We start from the raw sequence: 25,470 nt of genomic DNA on the forward strand, positions 1-25,470 counted from the left end.
TGTTATAAATGGGCTTGACTGCACATTGGAATGCTGTGCCAACTTAGAGGCACTTAGAAATAAAGTAGCAATTTAGTCATTCTGCCATGCTTATCTACAAAAAAGGCCTTTAAATAAAGGTCTCAACCATCATCTGACTTGATAGTTGTCAATGCAGTCACATAGATTCTGCCATCTCTATGACCTGAAAAGCGGTCTTCCCTAAAGGAATAATGAGTCTGCATATCCCAGTCAGATGGAATCATCTTACATGTGGCAAGGTCGCCCGTTTATACATCCACAAGTTAACTGAGAAGTACACAAGCTGACAAGAGTAGTGCAGAGGTTCTCAAACTGGGTTGCGTGGAACATCTGGGTTCCTAGAAGTACTTCATCGATTTTCCTTGCCCCAACCCAGCACATGCTTGCTCCTGAGTGAGCAGTTTATGTGCAAGCATATGTGACAGCATACGAAGCCTGTTGTGCCATTTGGCGGTGTTGCCGTTTCACGTCACACCTGACCCTGGAGTGTGAAATACAGCGTTGTGCGTTTTTATCGTGAGAACTTAAAAAAATTTCCCCGCCTGAACCGCTGGCTCATTTGCCGTGAAACTGCACACAGACCTTGCATATTATGGTAACTTTTGTATCGTAGCAAGTTTGACAACGGTACTTACTTAGTTGAGCCGTGCATGATGCGAAAACATAATTGTCTACGTAGAGATCAACAACCAAAACCCGCAGACGACGCTTTTTCACTGAAGGGCGGCAGTGGCGCCATCTGTTTTCGGCAGTGGAAAGCGTTACGACAAGGCCGCCGAGACTAGCGTTGCAAACAATATTCTTTGAAAGGTAAAGCCTCGTTAAATCAGCTGTTCTGGCATTTTTTCCTGCTCAGTTAGCCGAGAAATGTTGTAAGCGCTTCAGTTGAAGCAGACGAAACGGCCGGAATGGCATATTCAAAGGGCCCGTGCTTTTTGCAACGCTCTCCTCGACGGTCTCGTCGTGACGCTTTCCGCTGCCGAAAACAGATGGCGCCACTGCCGCCTTTCAGCGAAAAACCGTCGTATGCGGGTTTTGGTTGCCGATCTCTACATAGACGATTGTTTTCGCATCATGCACGGCTCAACTAAGTAAGTTTGTAAGTAAGCTTGTTTCATAAATTTTATTACAGCTCACTTCGTCATCCGCCCTACATCAATCCGCCGGCACGCATTTCCCCCCGCATTGGTCATCCCCTTCAAGTTGCTCGGCCTCGTACGTGCACTGCTACATTTGCATCATCATTCTTTCCACGATCAGCCACGGACTGGAACAGCCTTCCACACAACATCGCCGCAATCACCTGTCCAACAGCATTTGTGAATTGTTTAGAGAATATATTTAACAGCGAATAATTCATGTACCTTACGTGTTTTCTTTGTTTATTAAATCTGTTTTATACATGCAACCCACCCCTTATGTAACACCCCCAATCCCTGGGGCCTTTAAGGTAATAAAGTGAAGTGATCACTAGTATGTGCTTGTTTGATAAGTACCATTGTCAACGTTGCTACGATACAAAAGTTACCATAATACGCAAGCTCTGTGTGCAGTTTCACGGCAAATGAGCCAGCGGTTGAGGCGGGAAAATTTTTTAAAGTGTTCACGATAAAAACGCACAACACTGTATAAAAGAAGACAGAATTGGCTGCAAGCAGGATTTGAAAAACCCACAAAGGCACAAACAGATCAGCTTCACTGGCTGTTGCATTAGACCACCACTAATGCACAATTACCACAAACAGATGACATTTCAAAGTCACAACACTAAGCTACACCATGTAGGCCTGAAATGAGATGAACTGCAACAACTAGCATGGAACGTGACACGGAGAGCCGTGAAAAACCAAGACAAAGATGTGTAGCAGACATCGGCGAAAGCTTCAATTTTTTAGCTTTGCATGCGTTGCACTTTCGTCCACAACTGCGGTTTTGGAATGCCAGAGACATCGCGACGCATTTGATTCACTGACTCTCAGCACCAGTAGCACAGAAAGCTACAGAAGCCTTTGAGATCAGCGACAACAAGCAACAATCTCAGTACAAATCTCAGACGTCATGCCACTGCAAAAGCCGCTCCAACCTTGCCAGTTGTTTTTATCCTCTCCACATCTCCTCTGAAGAGGTGGCGCAGCCTCATGGGTACATTGCTTGATCGCCCAAGCGCGATGGTGCACAGTCCGAATTATCAATGCAGAACCAATCTTTGTTCGAATTAAGAGGCTTCCTTTACGTTGACTTCAATGGGCGTGGAGAGACTAAGTACTGCAGTTTGAATTATCCAGAAATTCGGATGAATGAAGTTCGACTTAATGAGCTTTCACTATATTATGCACCAGGAAGCCAGAGTCCACTAACCTGTGGATTTGTTGAGAGCAGCGAGGAGCGAGTTGGAGCCATCGCCAAGCACGAAGCAGACATCTGGTAGGCACTGCTGATGCGTAACGGTGGCATACAGCTCCCTCCTCCACACAACGGTCCCCGTCATGCCGTTGACCGCAGCCACCCCAACGGACGGTGCTGTACCGCCATGCTCCGCATACTGCCGGAATCCCAGGTGCACTGTACACTCGCGCTCGCCGTCACCTTCAAACGAGGCTTCCACGTTGGATGTCAGCACTGTTTGAGGAAGGTGGTGACAATGAGGATGAATTTTTTGTGGCACAAAGGCAGGGGCAGCCAAGAAGAAGGTCAAAGGGACTATGCAATAAATTAATTGAGGTTACATAAAGCAGACGCGAGATTGGCATTAAATCACTCGCCACCCCAGCGCAAGAATTTTTGAGCTAGCATCAATAGCAACCAAGATATAGACGATTAAAAATTACGCTCCTCCTCTGCCCCCTCAACTCGTACACGCGGAGCACCAGAAAAAAGTTTACCAGAAAACATTTAATTCACTTTTAATTCACTGCATAGTCCCTTTAAAGAGATACTGGGAACAGAAGGGCAGGATCAGGCAGGCTTTCGTAAAGGATACTCGACAACAGACCATATTCATAATATCGATCAGGCAATAGAGAAATGTGCAGAATATAACCAGCCCCAATACACAGCCTTCATGGATTACGAGAAAGCATTTGGCTCAGTGGAAACATCAGCAGTCACGCAGGCATTGCGGAATCAGGGCGTAGAAGGGTCTTATGTGAAAGTACTGGAAGATATCTATAATGACTGCGCAGCTGCCATAGTCTTCATAAAGTCAGCAATAAAATTCCAATAAGAAAGGGTGTGAGGCATGGAGACACGATCTTACCAATGCTGTTCACCGCATGTTTACAGGAGGTATTCCGAGGACTGAATAGGGAACAGTTGGGAATAAGAATAAATGGAGAATACCTAAATAATCTGCGATTCGCTGATGACATTGCCTTGCTAAGTAACTCAGGGGATGAACTGCAAAGCATGATCAATGAGTTAGACAGGCAGAGCAGAACGGAGGCTCTGAAAATTAACATGCAGAAAACTTATCTTTTCTGCTTTTCTTATCTGCTGTCCTTTTTTGCGCTGGTTCTTCTGAGAATATGGAAAGAAAAATGATAGGTGTAACACTAAGAGACCGGAAGCGGGCAGAGCGAGTGAGGGAACAAATGCGGGTTAATGACATCCTAGTCGAAATCAAGACAAAGAAATCAGCTTGGGCAGGGCATGTAATGCGAAGGCAAGATAACCGCTAGTCCTTAAGGGTAACGGAGTGGATTCCAAAAGAAGGTAGATGTATAGGGGGTGGCATAAAGTTTGGTGGGCGGATGAGATTAAGAAGTTTGCGAGGATACAATGGCTGCAGCTGGCAAAGGACAGGGTTAATCGGAGACATGGGATTGGCCTTTGCCCTGCAGTGGCCGTGGTCAGGCTGATGATTATGATGATGGGAACAGACAGCACCATCCAGCCATTGCAAATTGATTCAGTGCCTCTCTGCAAGCATGCTGATGTCTATTAAGCTGCAATAAACATGTCTATTCCTGAGCAATTCAATTTATCCCCTTGTAAAGGCACGAGCTCTATGCATGTCCAACATGCATACAATTGGCAAAATTGCACTCAAGATGGCTATAGAAATTGAATGACATCACTTCCAGGTCATTTTGACAACCTTGTTTTGTAGAAAAAAAGACTTCGTAGAAAGACCTCAAATGTGGTAGGTCTCCGTGCCTGTCTTTTGGATGTATAAGAAAACTTGCATTAGATTTGAAACTTGCTTCAAGAAATATTATGAGGCAGTTGGTGGAAGGAAAGGCTCGAAAACTCCACAATTTCTTAATTTTTTTCCCCAACAGAATGGGCCACGTCAAACTGTACACTTGCGCTTGTAAAAAACACAGAGCACCAAAGAGACTCATTGGCAAGAAATAAAATTCACTGAATGGTTTGTTTGACAGTTCGGTAGTAATGAGCGCCCACAAATGTGGAAAACAGGTGCACCACTGTCCGTTTGCCGGCACTTGAAGCAAGTGGGACAACATGCTTCCTGCTCTCCTAAAAGTGGTTAAATATTTTCCAGCCACTTGACTGAAGTTCATGACATGGAATCCAAGAAAAGGCTGGTGGTTTAGCATTGCTCAGCATGAAATATTGTGCGCAAGCACAGTTTTTTGCAGGTGGATGCCACTTACCTCAAAGGGTGGCTGAGATGCCCACTGACCCAGGAAGCCAGTTATGCGCCTCTCCTCGTCTCAAAATCAACGGAGTCTAAGTCTTCTCCTGGTTTTGAGAAAAGGAAAGGTGCATAACTGCCTCAGTTTGTAGGTGGATGCCACCACCTATTCACAGCGCGACTGAGGTATCCACTGAGCGAGTTACACTTGCTACTCAAAGGCCACAAAACCAGGGCAGTGCGGCCACAAATGCTTCTGCACTAAAAGGAATCCATGATCACTGCTTGGAAGTGAACAGTGGCATAGCCTAGACAATGGGATCCGCATGAAAAAAACTTAACACATCGTTGTTTGGTTGTGAAAATGGCCAGTGATGGAAGCACCTGTGTTCTGTCTTTGTTTAAAAGACCCATTTGTGGTCAGAATGCTGCCTTTGCCATCAAAATGCAGTAATCTATAGATACATGCCAACCACAATTTGTTCTCAGTGCCTCTTAGTATCTTAGTGTTCTTAGTGCCCTACCCAGGTTTTCAGACATGCATTGCGAGGGTGAATTGGTCTCAGCCAGTAATAAAAATGGTTGACGTGTACAGGGCCTACAAAAAGCTGAATTTGATTAATCGAATTTTTTAAAAGGGTAGACAGTGTGATAAATTCACAAAAAGAAGGAATGATGTGCTTCACAAAGGACACTAAGCTTTGAGAGTCAAAATTTATGACAAACCCCGAAATGATTGGCATAACAATGTAATATCGGCACTGTGCCTACATCGAAGGTTAACTGCATCATTACAGAGGCCCAAGAGAGGACAAATGGAAACAATGTCAGATTAACATTCCACTACACGTCTAACATTATTTTCATAGAAAAAAAAACAATTCAACACATGCAGCTGCTTAACAGAAAGGAAAGAACAGAGAGACGCCCACAGTCCTCAAACTAACAATGAAGTGATGAAGGAACCTTGGCTCGTATTTCTAATACAATGCTCAGTATAGTGCTTTTCTTCATGCCCAATGATCTTTTCTTCATGCCCAATGATAGGCCAGAGAGAAAAAGTGACCTTGCCTGTCTGCTTCAATTGCAAGGCACAGCAGTGAATGTAGGAAAATCCGTTTGAGCCTTCATAGCTACGCACCCAGCCCCTGGTAGAGGTGCGTCCACTGCTCAAGCACGCTGGGCACGCTCTCAAGCGGCTGCAGGCTGCCATAGCGGCACGGCAGCAGCCAGCCCAGCCCCAGCACAAAGAGGGCACTGCCGGCCAGGCTCAGGGCCAGGCAGAGCTTGCGCCACACCGACATTGGCCCCACTGGCCCCGTATCACCACTCCAGTCAGGGCACCCTCCCTGCAAAGGCACGCATGTTTTTTAAAATACTACAACCGGTCTAGAAGTTTGCGTTTTTTTAAGAATGACAATGCAGGAAATTTCGGCATTTTTTCTTTAGATACTCGAGCTGTGCATATGAAGTGCTCGCTTTTGAATATTCCATTCCCTTCCGTTCTGTGACATGCTAATGCCTGAACTAAGAACCGAGGCTCATGGTGAACAACGAAATCATACAAGTCCAGAAACATAGTCGTAAACTGACAATTTGTGCATGGCCTTTTTTTCAACATATTACTGCTGGGTTCTTTACTCAGATCAGGCTCATACGAGATGCTTGGGTCAGTACACTAGGTTCAAAGGTCAAGCATTTGTCATTTTTACTCACTGTAAATAACAGCTCTTATTACATTTATTTCGGCAATCTTATGGCTGACATCTGTTGTTTACTATTGCCCCCAAATGATGTAGCCCCTTGCCCACCTACCGCATTCAGGGGAAAGTGACAATGATGTACATCAAAGACCTTACACTGGACTTACTAATGCCCATCTGGAAGCCCTCACGTATGCAGCAAAGCACTCACATCAACAAGTTTGGTCTCCAGCCGAGCTGCACAGACATTCACTGCACCGACTGAGCACTCGTGAGCCCCACCCGAGCGACCGTTTGCCGATGCTGCCACACTGGCAGCAGCAACTGTGTTACTGCGGCGCTGTGCACGGCGTTCGTCAAGACGCATGAGCTCATCATCACTCTGGCTCTGTGGCAGCGGCACGTATTGCTTGAGGGCCCCGTTGAACTTCATGGCTGCACAAGAAAGCATGAATTCAGGTGCACATCACATCCTGTTCACGTATGGGCATAAGTTCTGCCCACTTATGTTTGGGCATTCCTGTGAATGCACAAAAAATAAATTTGAAACTGTAGGTCCAAACACTCTTTTTCAATAACCTTTCTGCATTCTTTGTGCTACACGTCTCTATGCCTTTGGAAACATGCCGCGTCTTATGTGGCATATTTAGTTAAGCACACATATGGAAATTACATATTTAAATCAAAATTACAATCTCACAAAGTAAGCACAAGAAACTTGGGAGTTATTTGGGGAAGCAGGAAGGCAATTTAGACAAATAAACAGGCGTTGCAGGCTGCTTAGAGCACTGTTACAATAGCAAGCGTACATCTCTACTAGACTCTTTCACTATGAAATCAGATTTGCAGGATAACCTTGCAGTCTTGTTAAATTGAAGCGACAGTAAAAGAAAATAAAAAAAATGGTTTACTGCTATTTAAAATTTTTCCCATACATTTCAATTCCTTTCACAGCCTCAAAAGCTTACTCTGGTCCCACATGAGCAAGATGGCACATTGATTGCTGGGTGAGTTGTGGTCGCTCGTAAACTAATAAACTGTGTGAAGGAAAGACATATACATTGTCTCGTCTGTGTTTTTCTTTGCGTAGTTGCTTCGTTAATCTACAAGGGCAATTTTAGCAACCATTACCCAGAAATGCTACTGACTGTGGCAGCAAGTGCATGGTTGGACGGACAAAAACAAACAGAAAACTCTAACTCATGTAATAACACAACCCACAAATCCGCCTGCTGACAAAGACACAGTAGCATTCTAATAGGTCTCACCTCATTATGCAAGAGAGATGTTGCTGGGCAGAGCAGCAGTTGCAACAAGCTGCTTCCATTCAACAAGCTAGTTAACAAGGGTATCAATTACAGAACGAGGCATGTGTTGTCAAGCTGACAAAAGAAACATTTTTGCCCCAGGAACATGTCGGCATCATTCTGTCAAATGAGGTGAAATGAGCTGTTGCTGAAGGGTGAATCAGCAGCAAGTCCTAACTCACAAAGAAAAGAAAAATTAGGAGGGCGCTTAATCTTCACCTTAAGAATAGACGTAATAGTGCCTTCTTTTCTCTTTGTATACCTTTTATTTCTCATTACTCATCAATTACAACCAATTACCGAGCATGTTACTGACTGCCAATCACTGTTTAGGTTACACTGGATGACATACTACACCACTAAACACTCACACATACACACCAGTTGTCTCAGTGCAATGATACACAATAACATCACCTTTTCATTCCGTGCAATTTCTGATGCCTAATTAGCATATTCAGTTTAGTTTTAGTTTATGGGGTTTAACGTTCCAAAGTGACTCAGGCTATGAGAGACGCCGTAGTGAAGAGCTCCGGAAATTTCGACCACCTGGGGTTCTTTAATGTGCATTGACATCGCACAGTACACAGGCCTCTGCAATTTCGCCTCCATTGAAATTCGACCGCCGCGGCCGGGATCGAACCAGTGTCTTTCGGGCCAGCAGCCGAGCGCCATAACCAATCAGCCACCGCGGCGGCTAATTAGCATATTTATATTGTTTTATTTTTTTAAAATTACAACACCAGTACACACCCCCAGCACACTTACCACACTGCGTTCACTTGGTGCCTCTCTCACATGCTCGAACCAACAATCCTTGTGGTATATGCGTTGTGTGCCTGCCTGGCACGCAGAGGAATGGGTTTGAACCCCAATGCTGGAGAATTTCTTTTTTCATTTTAAACTTCTAGGAATATTTCCGTCACGTCATGTTCCTGATGTCTTCCTGTCAATCCTAGGTCACAGCGACGGCTTTTTGACTGAGCGAGCTGTATACGCTATCACATAAAATGCTACAAAGCACATTTCTAATTGTACACTCTTTCACACACAATAATATACAGCAGACTCCCGTTAAGACAAACTCAGTTACGATGAATTCCCAGATAATATGAACAATGAGTGGCAATTTGGTTGGCTCCCCATAGGATTCAATGAAAAAAATTTCGCTTAAGTCTAACTTTAGTAGTGACCATGAACTCTGGCACAACGGCACTCGCGGGGAATCTGTCAACCAAAGGAAAAATACATAAAATGGTTCCACACAACTTAGCGTCGTTGTGCGGAGAAGCTGCGTTGTGGCAATGTGCTTTTTTGCGGGGAAGCTTTCTTGCCAGTGCGGAAACACCTTCGCTCCTGCTGCGCATGGCACAGAGGTGCCAGCGTCATTATAGCGGCCAAATGTCAGCACAGCAGCCAAATATCAGCACAGTAGCCAAATAAAGGCATGGCCAGAATTGAAGACACATGTATCTTCAACATTATCTTTTAATACATTTTGTGTATCTGTACCAGGTATCCTTTGGCAAAAATGAAAGTATTGGAGTATCTGTATCGAAAATCATTTATTTAGTACCATGTATTTTAAGAATAGTCGATACTGAATGCCAAGAACCGAAAAAAAAAAAAACAACAACTCTACTGCACAAAACTAAACAACCTTTACTCACGAGTAAAAAAATATGGGAAGGCTTAAAATGCGGCTTTTCTCGCTCATGGAAACCACAAGGTCCCAACAAGTTTTTTTTTTTTTTTGTTTTCCCCCTGAGCCGCACGAAGTCATGCAAATGCTTTCTTCCGCAGCTCCCGTTTCCTCACCCCTTGTAGGGCGCCCAGGAGGCATTGTCCATTCTTTGTTTGGTCCGCTTCAAGTAGGAGGCATTCTCACTGGGAAGTGTCTTCGTGTAGGACAGCTACCCCCCTTTGTAGAACACACCAATAAACCATGCAGCACTATTGTTGCGTGTATGGTAGTCAAAAAAGCAGCTGGAATGCCTCCGGACAGCAGTCACAAATCAAATTTTACTGCTGTGAGGAAAGGTAGGAGCAGACTTTGGGAAAACATTGCAGAAGCATTATTTTAATGGCGTTGTTTCACTATCTTGTCAAACCAAATCTTGGTCTAAACTGCATGTAGTTCTAAACAGTGGTTTCATGGTCTTTTGTGCTCAGCCTTGGACGCAATGATGGCTTCCGCCATGCACAAGGCAGATCCGTGCACGATTTGTGCTTGTGGTGGTTCACAAATGCTGCTAGTGCAGCCACAGGTTTACACCAATTCTGGATTGTGGTGCTGCAGGTTGGCACTGCAGGCCCATAATAATTTGTGGGCTTATGCACAGCTAAATAAACTGAGATGAAATTATGCATGCGATAAAGAAGCAATCGAAAAAAGAATGAGACTCTGCTCCAACATGATGTCATACATAAGACTTTACATTTCGGATGCACACTTCTTGAAAAGGTCCGAATGCCCCGCTGCACTGAAAACATTTCCGCAGTTCCCACTAGTGTTTCACCTTGAACTACTTGCTAACATGTCAACATTTTCGACAGGCTCAAAGCCGCAGAGCAGCATGCGCTGAGATGCTTGCCTAGCCATGCCTGCATGCCTACTGTTCTTTAATCCTGGCCACAGCGGTCGAATTTTGATGGAGGCGAAATTCTAGAGGTCCATGTACTTACTGTGCGATGTCAGTGCACGTTAACTCCAGGCGGTTGAAATTTCTGGAGCCCTTCACTACGGTGTCTCTCATAGCCTGAGTCACTTTGGGACGTTAAACCCCTTTAAACCATAAACCAAACCTGCTGTTCTTTAGGAGACTGAGCATTTAAATGTCCCTCTCATATTATACAACATTATAAAATACTATATTTGTTAAAACAAGATGCTGGTTACACGGGGTTAGTGCGTAGCATAACTGGAAGTGGACGAACATCTGCTGCAGGGCCAGGAAGGTGGTTCCAGTCTAGCGTGAATGGCTGAAATCAAGCTTTTGTACGACATGAAAGCACACAGACTTCATGGCAATATTTTGCACCTGAGGAAATGCATGATGGTGGAAGAATTAGTTAAGGAAACAAAATGGGGTCATAAAAATAACATTTTATGACATAAGGAAAAGCCATACAGCTGGCGACGAGCTGAAGAAGTAGGTATCTTTTGAACATTTTGCAGGCTAGTGATGTGGGTATAATGTTGCATATAAAACCAGCATTGTTATGAACAGTTTCAAGTGACTTGATGAGGATGTAAGAACTAGGATTCCAAACTGCGGTAGCGTACTCCAGGTGAGTTGAGTATGTACTGTATTTCTATACATTTATAGTTGTACCGAAGAAGGAGCGGAAGAACCATGTCATCTGACATAACCTAGCATGATGTTAGCAAGAGAAATAAAATTCATTACAGTTAAACAAAACGTTCTAACATGTTCACATAATCCCAAATAAATTAAAACAAGGGGTCATGTATATGCAGTAATTATGTACTGTTTCTCTTTGCTATGCGCCAATTTATTTTTAGTCAAGCAAATACCGCTCATTTTTTACAAATTCAGTTCTTGTTTTATTCAGAAAACATCACAGAATGACCTTAGTGTTATTCAACACAGTTTCTAGTACTGCAAAACAGTTTCTTATATAATTTATTTTAAAAACTTCAAAATACTTGTGCATGTTGTAAGAAATATTTTAAATGAACACTTCCCCTTTTTCCCAGATGAAGTCACAGATGACTTGTAGTTGGAGTCTGTGGCAGTACCTCATGACCATGAAGATGCTCAACTCAGCTTGCCTCGTCACATCCAACGTGCTTGCCACACTTTACATCTTGTAGCAGTTTCGGATGCTAAGGCAGCTACGTTGATGGAGTCCTATCCGCACATTCATACACACCTATGTCAAAATGTTCGAAAATCCAAGTCGTCAGAAGCAATTGACTATTCTAGAACATTCTCTTAACACACCATGCGTGAAGCGCTGGAATTCTTTATCTGATAGCATACAGGGCCTCCTTCGCTCAAGAGACAAACTATAAGATCTATGCACTGTACTGAAACTTTAAGTGTTTCAGGAAAAAAAGACTGTTTTCTTTCTTGAGTAGTGTGATGTCGAGCAACCGATAGTATGATCATAGTCCCAACTCCAAGATGAAGCTGACTGCTTTTAACGGGAACTGCTGACAACTCTGGTAACAGTAAATTCAAAGCTTGAGAAAAAAGGTGAAGTCGGCCATGTCTACTGCAAGCCACTTTTACAGGCAATTACGGATGGCTTTACCCACAAGTTCAACCAACTTTTCCAGCTAAAAGCTAGTGCAAAGTATGCAACAGTTGCTACTGTTCTTCATCCCCATTTCAAGTTCCGATGGCTGCCAACAGAAATGGAAGACTTCCGCCACTGTGCTCAGGAGCATGCAGAACAGGCTGATGCTGACTTGGTCAGCTTGACTAAGGCCATGCACTCTACACACGGGTCAATGAGTTCACCTTCAGCTGCAGGATCAAATGAATCAACTGATGCATTCTTTGTGTTTGGAGCACCCAGCACAACAAGAAGCCTTATCTCTAAAGAGGCACTAGTGAAAAGAGTTTCTTAGCTACCTCCAAGATCCTCACGTGGATGCGACAATACTTTACTCTGATCCGTTTGTGAAAAGCGCCTTCATCAAGTACAACACAGCAGTGTGTCCATTTGCTCCCGTAAAAAGGCTGTTTGCATTTGCTTCACTTATAGCAAAGCCGAATTGCGGGGCACTTTTCGACCAGCAGTTTGAGCAAATGGTGCTGGTTTAGACTTTAAGTAAAGGTAACATCGTAACTACAGATTAAAAACGTTTTTAATTTTTATTTTGTTTTTCATTTCATATTTATTTTATAATGATTTCCCCAATAATATCCCCAATAATAACTTCCAGACCTTATTTCTGTTGTCAGTTTTATGGTGATCGTGGACGAGCACGATCACTGTATTATTGATTTCAACAATTTATCAGATTACCGAACATACAATATCGAGTATCTATATTGAAAATCAATTCACTGAATGTATCTTGTATTGTTATCGAAGATACATTTTTGAAGTACTGTGCCCAGACCCGGCGAAATGTGAGCACAGGTAGCGATCTGTGCTTACACTGAGGTTCACAGTCATTAGCTGCTTTAGTAGAAGCTTCATTGAAAGCAGGGTAGTTCAGGAATGAGTAATGTGAAGCGTCTGCTGCTGTGCGGGCATCTGATACGATGTGGCATCGCTTTGTTGATGGCTGAGAATGTGGATTTGGCTTGGTTAAATATGTTGGAAGCCCTTCAAATAAACTAGGAACAAAGTCAGGCTTCGGCTCGGGCAGCTCCCATCGCAGCGACACAACGTCCTCATTCACTACGAACTCATTGTGCCGAACGATGTCTGTGGGATTGAAATGTTTGTCACAAACACGCAGGATTGAAAGAGGAGCCACCACCTTCTTTTCGGGGGATGGTGCGTCACAACTTCTCTCAATTCAGCATCAGCCGGGTAACACTGTCTTCACTGCTTCTGCAGCCACTCGCCAAAACATGCTCCCCGATTGACGCCAGTGTCGCCGTGCAGCTGTTTTTGGCAGTGCACCAAGCTCTCCCATAGAGTTACGGTGAAGTTTCGTGACCATAATGTGCTACTGAACGACTCCGGTTTTGCTAATATCTTCATTAGATTTTTCCATGTTACAATTTTTCTTGCAGTTAGGCATTCAAAGAGTAAATGCGGAATTTAAATCGTTTAGAAAAAAACTGACTTTAGTAGATGAGCTAGTACTTTCCAGAATTTTCCAGTCAAAATATGTGCAGAAAAACAGCCTTTGCAACGCCTCCAAAAAATGCAGTTTTATAGCTCAAAATATTTCTCAGTCCAAGGATTAAACATTCAGGTGCTTTATGCACTAAAACAAGCAATATTTTGCATATTTCAGAAGTCTAACGTTACGAACATTTGCAATCATTCTTTACTAATAAAGGCAGGACAAGTATTTATTATTATGGGAGGAGGAGGAGAAGAACTTTAATGAAACGGGAGACTTTTTATTATGGGGCAATACTGTAAAACATATGCTGCAATAGAGAAGCTGCACTGGCAAAACACAGACAGGTGAATGCCGAGCACTAAGACAGGTGTCGCAAAGTAGAAGTAAAATAGTCTTTCTGTTCGCGCACTGTACCAAATGCTGGCATTGTACTGTAGCTAGCAAGCTCGCTTCAAAGGTTTGGTATGACGTCAATGGGCTACTCTGCAACCGGCATATGCACGAGCCAATGCCCGATCCATGGATAGGATGGCAGAGATTCAGAAAGTTGCACGAAAAATAAGCAAAAAAAAAAAAAAACCATCAGACACTGCGCACTTACACTCCCGGTGTGGAACATTAGATGCTGAACTTGAGCTTTAGCTGTGACAGTACACAAAATACCGTAAGCACCGCTCAACGTGCGATATTCTTCGGTCCCAATGCTAGCGTCACAAACGCATAAAAGACTTGCTTAAAGTCGGCGGCCACACACACGCGTCAGCACACGGGAACCCAAGGCGCCGACCCAATTAAAAAGACTTGAGGTAACGCAAAGGCAAAAAGAAACAGCAGCCCTTACCTCTGACGCCTTGATCAGATCGCCTGTTCGAATGCTGCAGCAGCGCGTATGCGAGCAGGGAAATGGAACACACAATTTTCGCGCGACAGCATTGACTTAAGCAGTAGACGCGTCGGTTTCACCGCCACAAGAGGCACGGCCAAACCGTACGCGGCGCGCCAGTGGCCGTGATGTACGATTCGCTAGCTCCCACCGGTGACAGAAGCACATCTGCGTTGACGGAACCATGCAGCTGGCGATACGACTCATACGGGGCAGAGGCGGACAAAACAGCTTTCACAATCGCCTACGCCCACCCCAGACTGCACACATCCTTGCAGCGGCGTCAGACGCACGTCGGATCAGCTTCGGATTAGTCCGCTGCTGGATGCTGTTGGATATGTTCTCTAAGCGTAGACAGCTGGGCTAGTTGGTTCACATTCGCATTATGATACATCGTTCTGGCGCACGAAAAACACGGACGAAGGAAGAACAGACTGTGTGTATGTTCTTCCTTCGTCCGTGTTTTTCGTGCGCCAGAACGATGTATCATAATGGATATGTTCCTTCTCCACGCCTGCAGTGACCGGGGCGTTTGGGCTCACAAGATCGCCGAGAACCACGGGTTCGAGGCCATCTAGTATAGCGCCCACATAGGGCTCAAAGTTGACAATAAATGTTTTCCAATCCAAATGAAGTATAGAAAAATGGTTTTTGAGGAAAGGCAATTGCGCAGTAATTGTCTCACACATGTCAGTGGTCACCGTAACCGCGCCGTAAGGGAAGGGAGGAAGGTGGGAGTGAAAGAAGGAAGAGAGAAAGAGGTGCCGCAGTGGAAGGCTCCAGATTAATTTCGACCACCTAGGGATCTTTAATGTTAACGTGCACTGATATCGCAGAGCAAATTAATTTTTAAATGGTTTTCTGGGGAAAGGAAATGGCGCAGTATCTGTTTCACATATCGGCGGACACCTGAACCGCGCCGTAAGAGAAGTGATAAAAGAGGGAGTTAAAGAAGAAAAGAAAAAAAGAGGCGCCGTAGTGGAGGGCTCCGGAATAATTTCGACCACCTCGGGATGTTTAACGTACACTGACTGGCATCGCACAGCACACGGGCGCCTGAGCGTTTCGCTTCCATCAAAAAGCAGCAGCCGCGGTCGGGTGGAGGCGAAACGCTAAGGCGCCCGTGTGCTGTGCGATGTCACTGCATGTTAACGATCCCAGGTGGTCGAAATTAATCCGGAGCCCTCCACTACGGCACCTTTCTTCTAGTCCCTCCTTTATCCCTTTCCTTACGGCGCGGTGCAGGTGTCCGCCGATATGTGAGCACACCGGCGCCTTTTGCGCTTCGCCTCTATTGAAACGCGTCCGCCGCGGTCGGGTTTGTACCCGGATGCTCCAGCTCAGTAGACGGGTGCCTTAACCACTGAGCCACCGCGGCGGGTAATTGAACTATACTTAAATAATTATATTTTGCACGAATAATTGCACATTCGCGCAAAAAATTTGTCACTTGTACTCTAGAAAACTGATAAATTAGCTTCAATTTGGGTGAAAAATGTCTTCGATGGAAGCCAAACTGACGCCTTAAAGGGATACTGCCTTAATTGTGTCGATAGTGTACCAGCTTCTAACCACAAATCACCACTCTTTCTGAAAACAAAGCTCTTGTAAAGTAGAAAAGAGCAAGGACTAAAATACAAGTATCTCCGCCACAGGCCAATCTCACAATTGTACAAGCGTGATGATGAAATATGTAAAAAGAGGTTTCGTTTTGAAGCCACTAGTCCACTTTCATCACACAAGGATGATGGAATGAAGACAACGTGAATGTTGGAAGTGAAAGAAAATGTGCAATTGGCGCTACAACAGGCGGCCAGCTGAGTTACAGTACGTTTTGGGGTGCTTCGTGGCTATGCTTTCTGCGTGTCCGCATGGTTTCGTTATGCGCCATCCTTGGCTGGACAAGGATGTTGAGGCTCCCAACCGATCGAATAAAGACCTAAGCCTTCTTCGCACAGGAGTGAGTGTGGGGCTAAGGTATGGTTAAAAAAGTCTGCTTATTGGAATAAGTTGACTGTATTTTATTAAATGTACAATTTGCTTAGAACACCTGCTCGCTTTAAAAAAAAATAAAAACCTGTGAAATGTCAAGTGCAAAGTTGTATGGAATGGTAGGTATGTGCTCATTATAAAATCCTGTAAAATGCTTTTTCCTCTCAGTGTTTCAAGCTTTCTGCATGAAATTGAACCATGGATTACTGTTAGCCAAACTCCGCGTAATTGGGGTTTGTTTTGTCAGTAGGAAATTATGTATGAGGCGGGTGTGCCCCGTAAGAAAACTGCAGATAATCACTTTCTTGAAACGTTCCTGGTGGCTGCACGACTTGTATTCACCTAAAATTGGCTTTACAGAGTGTAGTTTGTTATTGACTTTGTTCCACGCGGACTGCCATTTTTGTCTTACGTTACTATTAACTAAGTTCATGCAATCTTTAAGCAGCTTATTTGCCTCTTTCATTTGCTTGCCTCGAGCTTTATTTATATATGTTTCATGTGGGTTTAATGTCCCAAAGCGACTCACAAAGTGAAGGGCTCCGGAAATTTTGAACAACTGCGGTTCTTTAACGTGCACCAACATCGCACAGTACACGCGCCTCTAGAATTTCGCCTCCATCGAAATGCCACTGCGACTGCCACGCCCGGGATTGAACCCGTGTCTTTCTGGTCAGCAGCCAAGCACCATAACCACTGAGCCACTGCGGCGGCTCCTTGACATGAGCTTGAGCAGCGCAGAAGTCTGCTGTCTCGTTGCCTTTATTTCCGACATGGCTCATTACCCAGCAGTTTTATGTTTTGTTTTTGAGCTGTGGCTATTTTTAAATTGTGTATGATGTCTCCAAGTAGCGGAGCGATTGCTCTTCTGGACTGGAGAGCTGTTAATAAACTTATGGAGTCTGAGTAAATAACACTATGTGTCAGGTTCACGTTTGCTATTTTTTCAATCGATGCACAGACTGCGTAACATTCAGCAGTAAACATGGATGCACACTGTGGAAGCCCGACTATTTAATTCCAATTCTCTTGCACCATACTGCTTCGAATGTAAACATCTGTTTTTATCGAACCATGTGTATAAAAAGCTGTGAAAGTACTGTACTTTTCCTCGAGTGCAAGAAATTCTTGTATTATATGTTGTGTAGAGTGTTTTTTTATACAACTGTGCAAGAGTGAAATCGCAGATTGCAGGGAAATTGTACCATGGAGGCAGTGGATCTCGTCCTCAATGCCAGATAATGTGTCTAGTACGCCGAGGTTTTGAACAAATTTTTAGACTGTATGGACACGTGAGCATCGTTCTTATATGTCTAAGTAATGGAAAAACGCAAACCTAAATTATGTACTGGGTCCAGTCGTTTAAAGCACGAGATGGTCTCGCCGACCCATAGACTATACATTCATAATCCAGGCTGGAGCACACTACAGAGCGAGCGGTGAATTTGTAAAAGACATCTATAAGCCCCCCAGAGTTTCTGTCACAGCACTGAGTATGTTCGGGGGTCGGGAAGTTTCTTTTTGAGCACGTTTATGTGAGGTAGGAAAGTTCTTCGGTCTAATGTTAAGTCTAGAAATTTATGGGTGGAATTAGTAGGGTGGAATCTGCCTCTAAGCCTCGTTTGAGTGAGGAACAAATGGCCACTATTTTCTGTGGAGAAAACTGGAAACCATTTCTCTGTCAGCCCATGCTGCCAATTTATTTATTGTTAATTGTATTTGTCTTTCACATGTTGGAGGATGTGCAAGGTATCTGGAGATCATGTACGTAGACAGAATACGTAACGGACCTTGGGATTAATTTACCGAGAGAGTTCATTTCTACAACAAAGAGTGCTGTACTTATAATACACTCCTGAGACACTCCATTTTCCTGGATAAAATTCCTAAAAAGGGCTGAATCTAGGCATATATGCAATGAATGGTTAGATAGGAAGTCTTTTAGGCAGTTCAACATTCTGCCGTTCAACATTCTACCAAGCTCAGCTTAGTCCTGAATTCCGAACTTCCAGATTAAGTCATATACCTTCTCTATGAAGACAGCAAGACAGTGCACAAAAGCTTGCCGGACAGTATTTTCAAGACTAACAAGATGATCTGTAGTGGAGCATCCATTTTTAAAACAACATTGACAGGTGTCAAGAACTTCACCGGATTTAAGGACAAAATTTAATCTTTTATTCAGGACACTTTCAAAGGATTTGACGAGGCAAATGGTAAGGGCTATGGTTCTATAACTGCTAGGAGAGGTTGGTGGCTTCCCTGGTGTAATAAACCGTACAATATTAGCTTTTTCCCAGGCTTTGGGTATTTTCTTTCACTCACATTTGTTTTGATGTGGTTGAGCTGTTAATTGATGACACGTAGCTTTGCCAAGAAGTTTTTTTCAGCACTGTGGTGGATGCATCGGGCTTTCGCTCTTGCCTTTTTAAAGTTATTAACATCTCCTGCGTTGGCTACCTATGGCAATTCCCCAAGCTCTGTTTTGTTTCTTTTTTGATTATCTAAATTATTGTGTATACAAGATTTTGTGATCTTGTTTAATTTAAGACTCCAGAGGACTGACGGATGGCTAGGTGTGCAGCGGTAATTGTTTTAAATGTGTGTAGGATGGCTGCCACAGCTTCTGATCCAGTTTTGAATATATGTTCTTGAGCTGGAACTCCATTCTTAACTATGATGGCAACGCCACCCGTGAGCCTGTTCGCCTGCTCTCGTTGCGGTGGAAGAATTGACAGTTTTTGAGAATGTCTGTCTTCTGAACCTAAGTTTGTCTCCTGCAAACACGAGGCCACAGGTGAGCGTGTGCCTAGAATGTCTTTTACGTCACTTATGTTATGTAAAGGTCCTCTGCACTTCCAATGATTGAAACCAATGATTGAAAGTCATCTTGTAATATATGTGTGGGAAGAAAAACTGGGCTGTAGTTGCAAGTGCCCTGATTTGGGGCTTTTTTGTTGATCAAAGGAGCCCTGCTGTCTAGCCTGCTGACGGTACATGACTGTCTTGGCTTGTGTCCATTGCATCCTCGGATACGCTGGACGTACGTGCAGTGTGCAAGTTGTTTTCATGCCGGGCCCCTACGCGGGGTAAGGGGTCTTGCGGCCCGCTGACCTGGAGGTACGCGCGGCTTGTTTTGTGGGTGGTGGTGCAGTGCTAGCTGCTGCCACCAGGGACACAGGTGGCCTTGCTCCAGGCTCAATGCTCCAGGCTCCAGGCGCTAGCTCTGGCAACCACCGCTCTTGCTAATATTTCGTCTGTACAACAGCTGTATCTTACAGGTACTTAGTGGCACGGGAAGGGAAATTTTCTTTTTCGTTCTTTTTATCGTCCACAATAATTTTTTGTACCTTACAGGTACCTACCTACGGTGCAAAAACGTGGAGGCTAACGAAAATGGTTAATCTCAAGTTAAGGACAACGCAGCGAGCCATGGAAAGGAAGATGATAGGTGTAATGTTAAGAGACCGGAAGCGGGCCGAATGGGCGATGGAACAAACGCGGGTTAATAATACCCTAGTCGAAATCAAAAGGCAGAAATGGGTTTCGGCAGGGTATGCAATATGAAGGCAAGGTAACCGATGGTATACAAGGATAACGGAATGAATTCTAAGAGAATGCAAGCGCAGCAGGGGGCGGCAGAAGGTTAGGGGGCCGGATGAAATTAGGAAGTTTTCGGGGATAAGGTGGCCGCAGCTGGCAAAGGACAGGGTTAATTTGAGAGACATGCGAGAGGCATTTGCCCTGCAGTGGGCTTAGTTAGGCTATGATTATGATGATGTTTCTATGATATTTCCCAGTATATGCACAGCCATAAAGGTGAAAACGACGACGAAATTCTTCTGGTGTGCTCACAAGCTGACAAATCTGACTGCATTTGATCTAAAGTGTTTCAGCCTGACCAGAACGTTGGACGCCCCAGGGCGAGAAACTGTTCTCCAAAGACATCCATTTACCGCACTTAAGGCCATTCGCGAGGCGTCATTTACCGCCGCTTATAGGCCCTTCGATTTCGTGCCCTTGGTTAATATATGAGTGCTAAACCTTGCACTTTAGAGATTTTGAACATATACTGTTAACTACCCCCCTCACACAGTCTTTTGCGAGGTCCAGTAGCCGCTGCTTCCACCGGCCCACTTCAACAGAAAAGCCACGATGTTCCGGCACCCTTCGCTCACTGCCAAACACAACTGCTACGTACTGCCAAACAGCAGTAGTAACCGAGAGCAAGATAACAAAAAAAAAATAACTATGTCATCGACGCATACACACACGGAAATATTTAATAAAGAGGTGTTAATTTATGGCGACCAGTTATTCTGATAATCAGCTTCGCAGACTTTACGCCAGGCCGGTGATTTATGTAGGAAGGGTTTCACAAAAGCCCGTAGCGTTCTTGGCGAATCAAATCTTGCGGCTTGAAGGTATGCACTGATGAGTGCCCTGCGAAAATCAATAGCCATAGTTTAGAAATACAAGTGGCGTGAAGGGCTCGTACTGATTGTCGAAGAGGGCGTAACATTTCGTTATCTAGTCGCTATGCTCTATCTATGCTCCGCTGTGCTCGTTATCTAGCCGCTATGCCGCTAGCGTTATGCTTCGTTTGTCTGGTTGTCATAGAAAAAATTATTCTTTGGGCAACCAATAATACCTTCTTCTGAGCAAGTGGTACCCTATAACGACATTACGTCTCAGTATAAACAGAACAGACCAATCTTTCCCGAATCACACAAATAATTAAGCAAATCGGAACAAGTCTGCTGGAGGCAACTCCAAACCAGCACATCCTTTAACCCGTATACATGTATTCAAAATAGCTCCCGAAGAGTTCAACCCTGTCTGTTCTCTTTGCGGGGGCCGAAAAGCAAACACTCCGCACATTTTACACTTGCGCAATCGAGATAAACGGCCAGTGGGAGGCCGCACTGCTCAGCTCGGACCGGAAGTTCACCTCCGGGTAACGAGGATCAGAGGTCGCCGGACGGCATCGCCGGTCGGCCACCTGGCGTCCGGACTAGGAAGAGGTCCAGCATGGAGTACCCCTTGTCGTGACCCCAATATTTCTGAAATAAAACTGCTCTCTCGCTTTCTCTCATTCATAGCACAGGTTCTGCACTTTATGCAGGTTTGTGAACAGAGCAAAAACCCGTGTAGTTTTTCCGAGCTTTGGGTGGTTTCAACAAGTTATAACTTCGAAGCAGTAACTTTTAACGAAAGGGGAGAACTTCAAGGTGTATATCATTTAACGTGAAGTTTAGAATTGTCTACTTTTCAGGAACACACGACTTTTCCACGCAGGCTGCACCGGCGGCATACACTGTATACGGCCACTTAAAAGAACGAGGGCACTTGACGACGCCATCGTCGCTCTGCAGTAATGGCCTCGTCAATCACGAGGAAGCATTCAGACGACCTCGGGAAGGAGTCATAGGATGACACAGTGAAAGCCGAATTCATTGGCCAAACATAATGTTTTGAGTTCCGCATATTGTGCAATTTGACCTCTGATAGATTTCCGCGTGACATTTGTTCTTCTTTCAGGCGTGGCTTATGAAGTTTGCGAAAGAAAAAAAAAGATGCACCTTTTCTTTAAGCGCTTCATTCGCGCCTCGAGAATCGAAAACATATGACGCTTTGCGCAACTGAAATATTATTTGGGGTTCACCATGCTCTTCCCATGCCTAGGAAGAGGACGAAAAACCCGCCTTCTGCATAATTCTGCGATGGAGCCAGATGTTTCCGTACATTCCACTGCGCTTTGCCCATTACTATAACTAATTCACTTTCCGCCCTAATCGTACTACCTTGCCTGCCTCGGTCCGGTGATTACTGTGATATAAGATCACAGTGTCCTCCCCCCTCCAACATGTCACTCACGTTCAGGCCTACGCATATGCAATATTTTCATTAGCCAGCTTTTCAACGAAACTTTTCTTTGGCGTCTTTTTCCGCGCTATTATTTATTCCATCTGCTGCTAACCGGGTCCGTTTCCTGCTAGGGCATTTTACGACGCCCAGACGGACAACTACGCATGTTACTCGGGCGAAAGTCCATCAAGGTGGCCAATTTTCACTACGTCTCATGGACCTTGAGATAATGTCAAGCTCACTTTTATTTGCTAGTGTAGCGAAGAAGTTTCACTCGCACGGCATACTCCGAGCTGCAGGGTCACGCCAAACGAGTCGGCCATATCGCTCCGATTTTTGACAACCCCGCCTTACATTGGGTCAAAGTAACGGGGTTCGATCCTAACTGCCCACTCAGCTGAAGCTCCGCAGGCGGCGGCTACCGACGTCGACGACGGACCTCGGCACCGCAAGCTCGTTCCCCTTTTGGTGTTTTCTTTTCCAGCGAGACCCGCCAGTCTCGAGCGGTAGGCTCGTGTGCCGATTACCAGCGTCGCAAGCCTCTGCCGCTACATCCTCCAGCGGCGCCTTGAGACTCTACGCTGGCCATACCGGCCATTTGATCGTGGCCAGCTCTGCACACCCCGCGGGGAATCGTGGCCGTCGGCCACCTCACTCGCTAAGCGAAACCGCAAATGATATCGCGTATGTACATTCTCCTACAGTTCGTTTCGCTCCAGCACGACTTCCATGAACGACAGGGGCAAAGCTTGCTTGTCTCAAGTTTTTGTTAGGAAGTGGCACTCCTTCCTTCCTCACGGGAGAGCCCCCTGACCCGAAGTCAGTGGCTCCGCGGACAGCAGCAGCCGCGGCGGGCGGCGCAAACGACGGAGCAGATGACTGCAAGTCCTCAGCATCTCTCCGAAAGCGAGGCAGATACCGCGCCTCAAAAGTGCGCAAAGGAAATGTGCACCGAGACCACACTGATTATGTCAGATAAATGTGCCCCAGAAAAAAAGAAATTAACGAAAATGACGATAATTGAGATTATTTGTGAGAGGGAGCGCACTCGGATATGGCAGCGCACACTGAAGAGTTGCACTTCGAGAAACACAGCAGAGTGCCGCCAGAAACTGAGAAGGAAAACCCACCCGCCTGTTGTTGGCTTCCGAAGCCCGCGCAGTCCGCGGACTAGGCGGGGCCAGTGACGTCGGGTTATATGACGTTCCGTCCGCACACAGAATCTGCGATTTTTTCTGTTGTATGGATGGGCATTAACTGAATGTCAAACAGTCCACAGGATCACCAGCACTTACCACCCAAAAACCAACGGGCTCAGTGAGCGCTTCAATCGCACACTCAGTGATACGATGTCCCGTCTTTGCCAAAAGTAACTGCAGTTATGCAAGTGAAAGAGTGAATTTCTTGATGCTCACCCATCAATGCCAGAGTCCTGTTAATTTCGGTCAGGAAGATGTCCAGCATCTTTCTAACACCGTCAGTTCCCTGAAAGGCAGGTCGGTGCGCTGATCATCATCATCATCATCAGCCTGACTAAACCCACTGCAGGGCAAAGGCCTCTCTCATGCCTCTCCAATTAACCCTGTCCTTTGCCAGTTGGGCCCACCGTATGCCCGCAAACTTCTTAATCTCATCCGCCCAACTAACTTTCTGCTGCCCCCTGCTACGCTTGCCTTCTCTTGGAATCCACTCCGTTGTCCTTAAGGACCAGCGGTTATCTTGCCTTCGCATTACATGACCTGTCCAAGCCCATTTCTTCCTCTTGAAGTTCGATTATAAGATGTCGAAATCTATAGTTTTATTTGTGTTGTTAACGTCCGCCTTATGTGCAAACTTGGGTCCCTAGCATAACATGGTATGTAGGTAGGCAGTCTGCGAGTTTCCTTAATAAATTAGAAGGAAGTTATTATTTAATATGAAGGAGCTGAGAATTTTTGTCTACACTAAAATGAAATAGGATAGGAAGAATCAGGCAAAGAAAGGAAATGAAGGATAGCTTTCGTCTGAAATTTTTTTGAGTAGGAGAACATAAGGTGTAATTGTTACATCAGCCAATTTTTTTATCTGCGCATTTCCTCAAACGCTTAACTACTTGCTCAGCTTTCTACACATTATTTATATGGTAATACTGCGGCCTTTCTTGTCGTCATACAAAGTAAGACACGATGCGTTTCGGTTTAATAGTCTCTTGTGCGGTGGGTGTAGAAAGACTGAGGAAAACCTACTGGTGCATATATAACAGATGTATCCATTACGGGGTAGCGTAGTCACCAGGTTTCATTGGCCACAGACCCGTGAAGATCTGTCACTACCTAAATGGATTTCCTCGTAAGAATTCAGAATGACGGCCTTTGAAAAAAAAAAAGTGAGCTATAGCAATTAAAAGATACGTCACTTGTTACGCCAGCATTTTTCTGCCACACCCTGTGAACTGAACGATTACCAGCATTGCCTGGCCTCATCACACCCGAAGCGGTTGCTTAGTGGCCGAGCTGCTATGGCCGCATTTCGTTGTGAAGAGACGCCAGTTCACTAAGATATTGTTGCATATAAAAGAACCACGAGAAGTCGAAATTATTCCGGAGACTCCTACTACTACGTGCCTTATGTACTGTGCACCAGTTGCTTTGATACGTTGAAATCGAATAAACTTGATTTTCACAGCACAACCACTTACGTTGTAAGCCAGTCCCCACAGCGCAGGCCTGCCGACGAAAACTCCCCTGGCGCCGAGGGCGAGCGCTTTTATGACGTCAGTACCTGTACGCAATGCAGTAATGTTCAACAGTGTCGCAAGAAAAAAACAATTTACAATTGTTAGCTGAGGGAATACGTCTGCTTAGGGCAGGTAGTGACCGCAGATCGTGAGAGCGAAATAACTAGAAGAATAAGAATGGGGCAGAGCGCATTTGGCGCCTGTTCTCTCAGATCATCAATGGCAGGTCACCAATATCCCTTAAGAGGGAAGTATACAACTGCTGTATGCTGTATCTTACCGGTACTCACCTATGGGGCAGAAACGTGGGGCTAACAAAAAGGGTTCAGATTAAGTTAAGGACAACGCAGCGAACTATGGAGAGTAAAATGACAGGCCTAATGGTAAGAAACAAGAAAAGAGAGGATGAGAGAACAAACGCGGGTTAATGACATCCTAGTCCAAATCAAGAGGAAGGAATGGGCTTGGGCAGTGCATGTAATGCGAAGGCGAGATAACCGATGGTCCTTAAGCACAAGCAGGCGTAGAAGGCGGCGGCATAAAGTTAGATGGACGGATGAGATTAAGAAGTTTGCGGGGATAGGGTGGTAGCAGCTGGCAC

General features: G+C 45.0%; 1 protein-coding gene across 4 annotated transcripts in view; it reads right to left on the minus strand.

Annotated features, from left to right (window-relative positions):
* The window catches only part of LOC144100790 (uncharacterized), a 272,474-nt gene that overhangs the window by 36,840 nt on the left and 210,164 nt on the right, over nt 1–25,470 (minus strand). For all 4 annotated transcript variants that reach the window (XM_077633644.1, XM_077633645.1, XM_077633648.1 and 1 more), the window contains 5 exons: nt 24,831–24,913; nt 23,569–23,638; nt 6,533–6,756; nt 5,760–5,967; nt 2,380–2,640 (listed from right to left, as the gene is read on the minus strand). In XM_077633644.1, coding sequence (XP_077489770.1) covers nt 2,380–2,640; nt 5,760–5,967; nt 6,533–6,756; nt 23,569–23,638; nt 24,831–24,913 — 846 coding nt within the window. The remainder of the gene's footprint in view (nt 1–2,379; nt 2,641–5,759; nt 5,968–6,532; nt 6,757–23,568; nt 23,639–24,830; nt 24,914–25,470) is intronic.

The sequence above is a fragment of the Amblyomma americanum genome, chromosome 8 (assembly GCF_052857255.1).
Source record: "Amblyomma americanum isolate KBUSLIRL-KWMA chromosome 8, ASM5285725v1, whole genome shotgun sequence".
Lineage (NCBI taxonomy): Eukaryota > Metazoa > Arthropoda > Arachnida > Ixodida > Ixodidae > Amblyomma > Amblyomma americanum.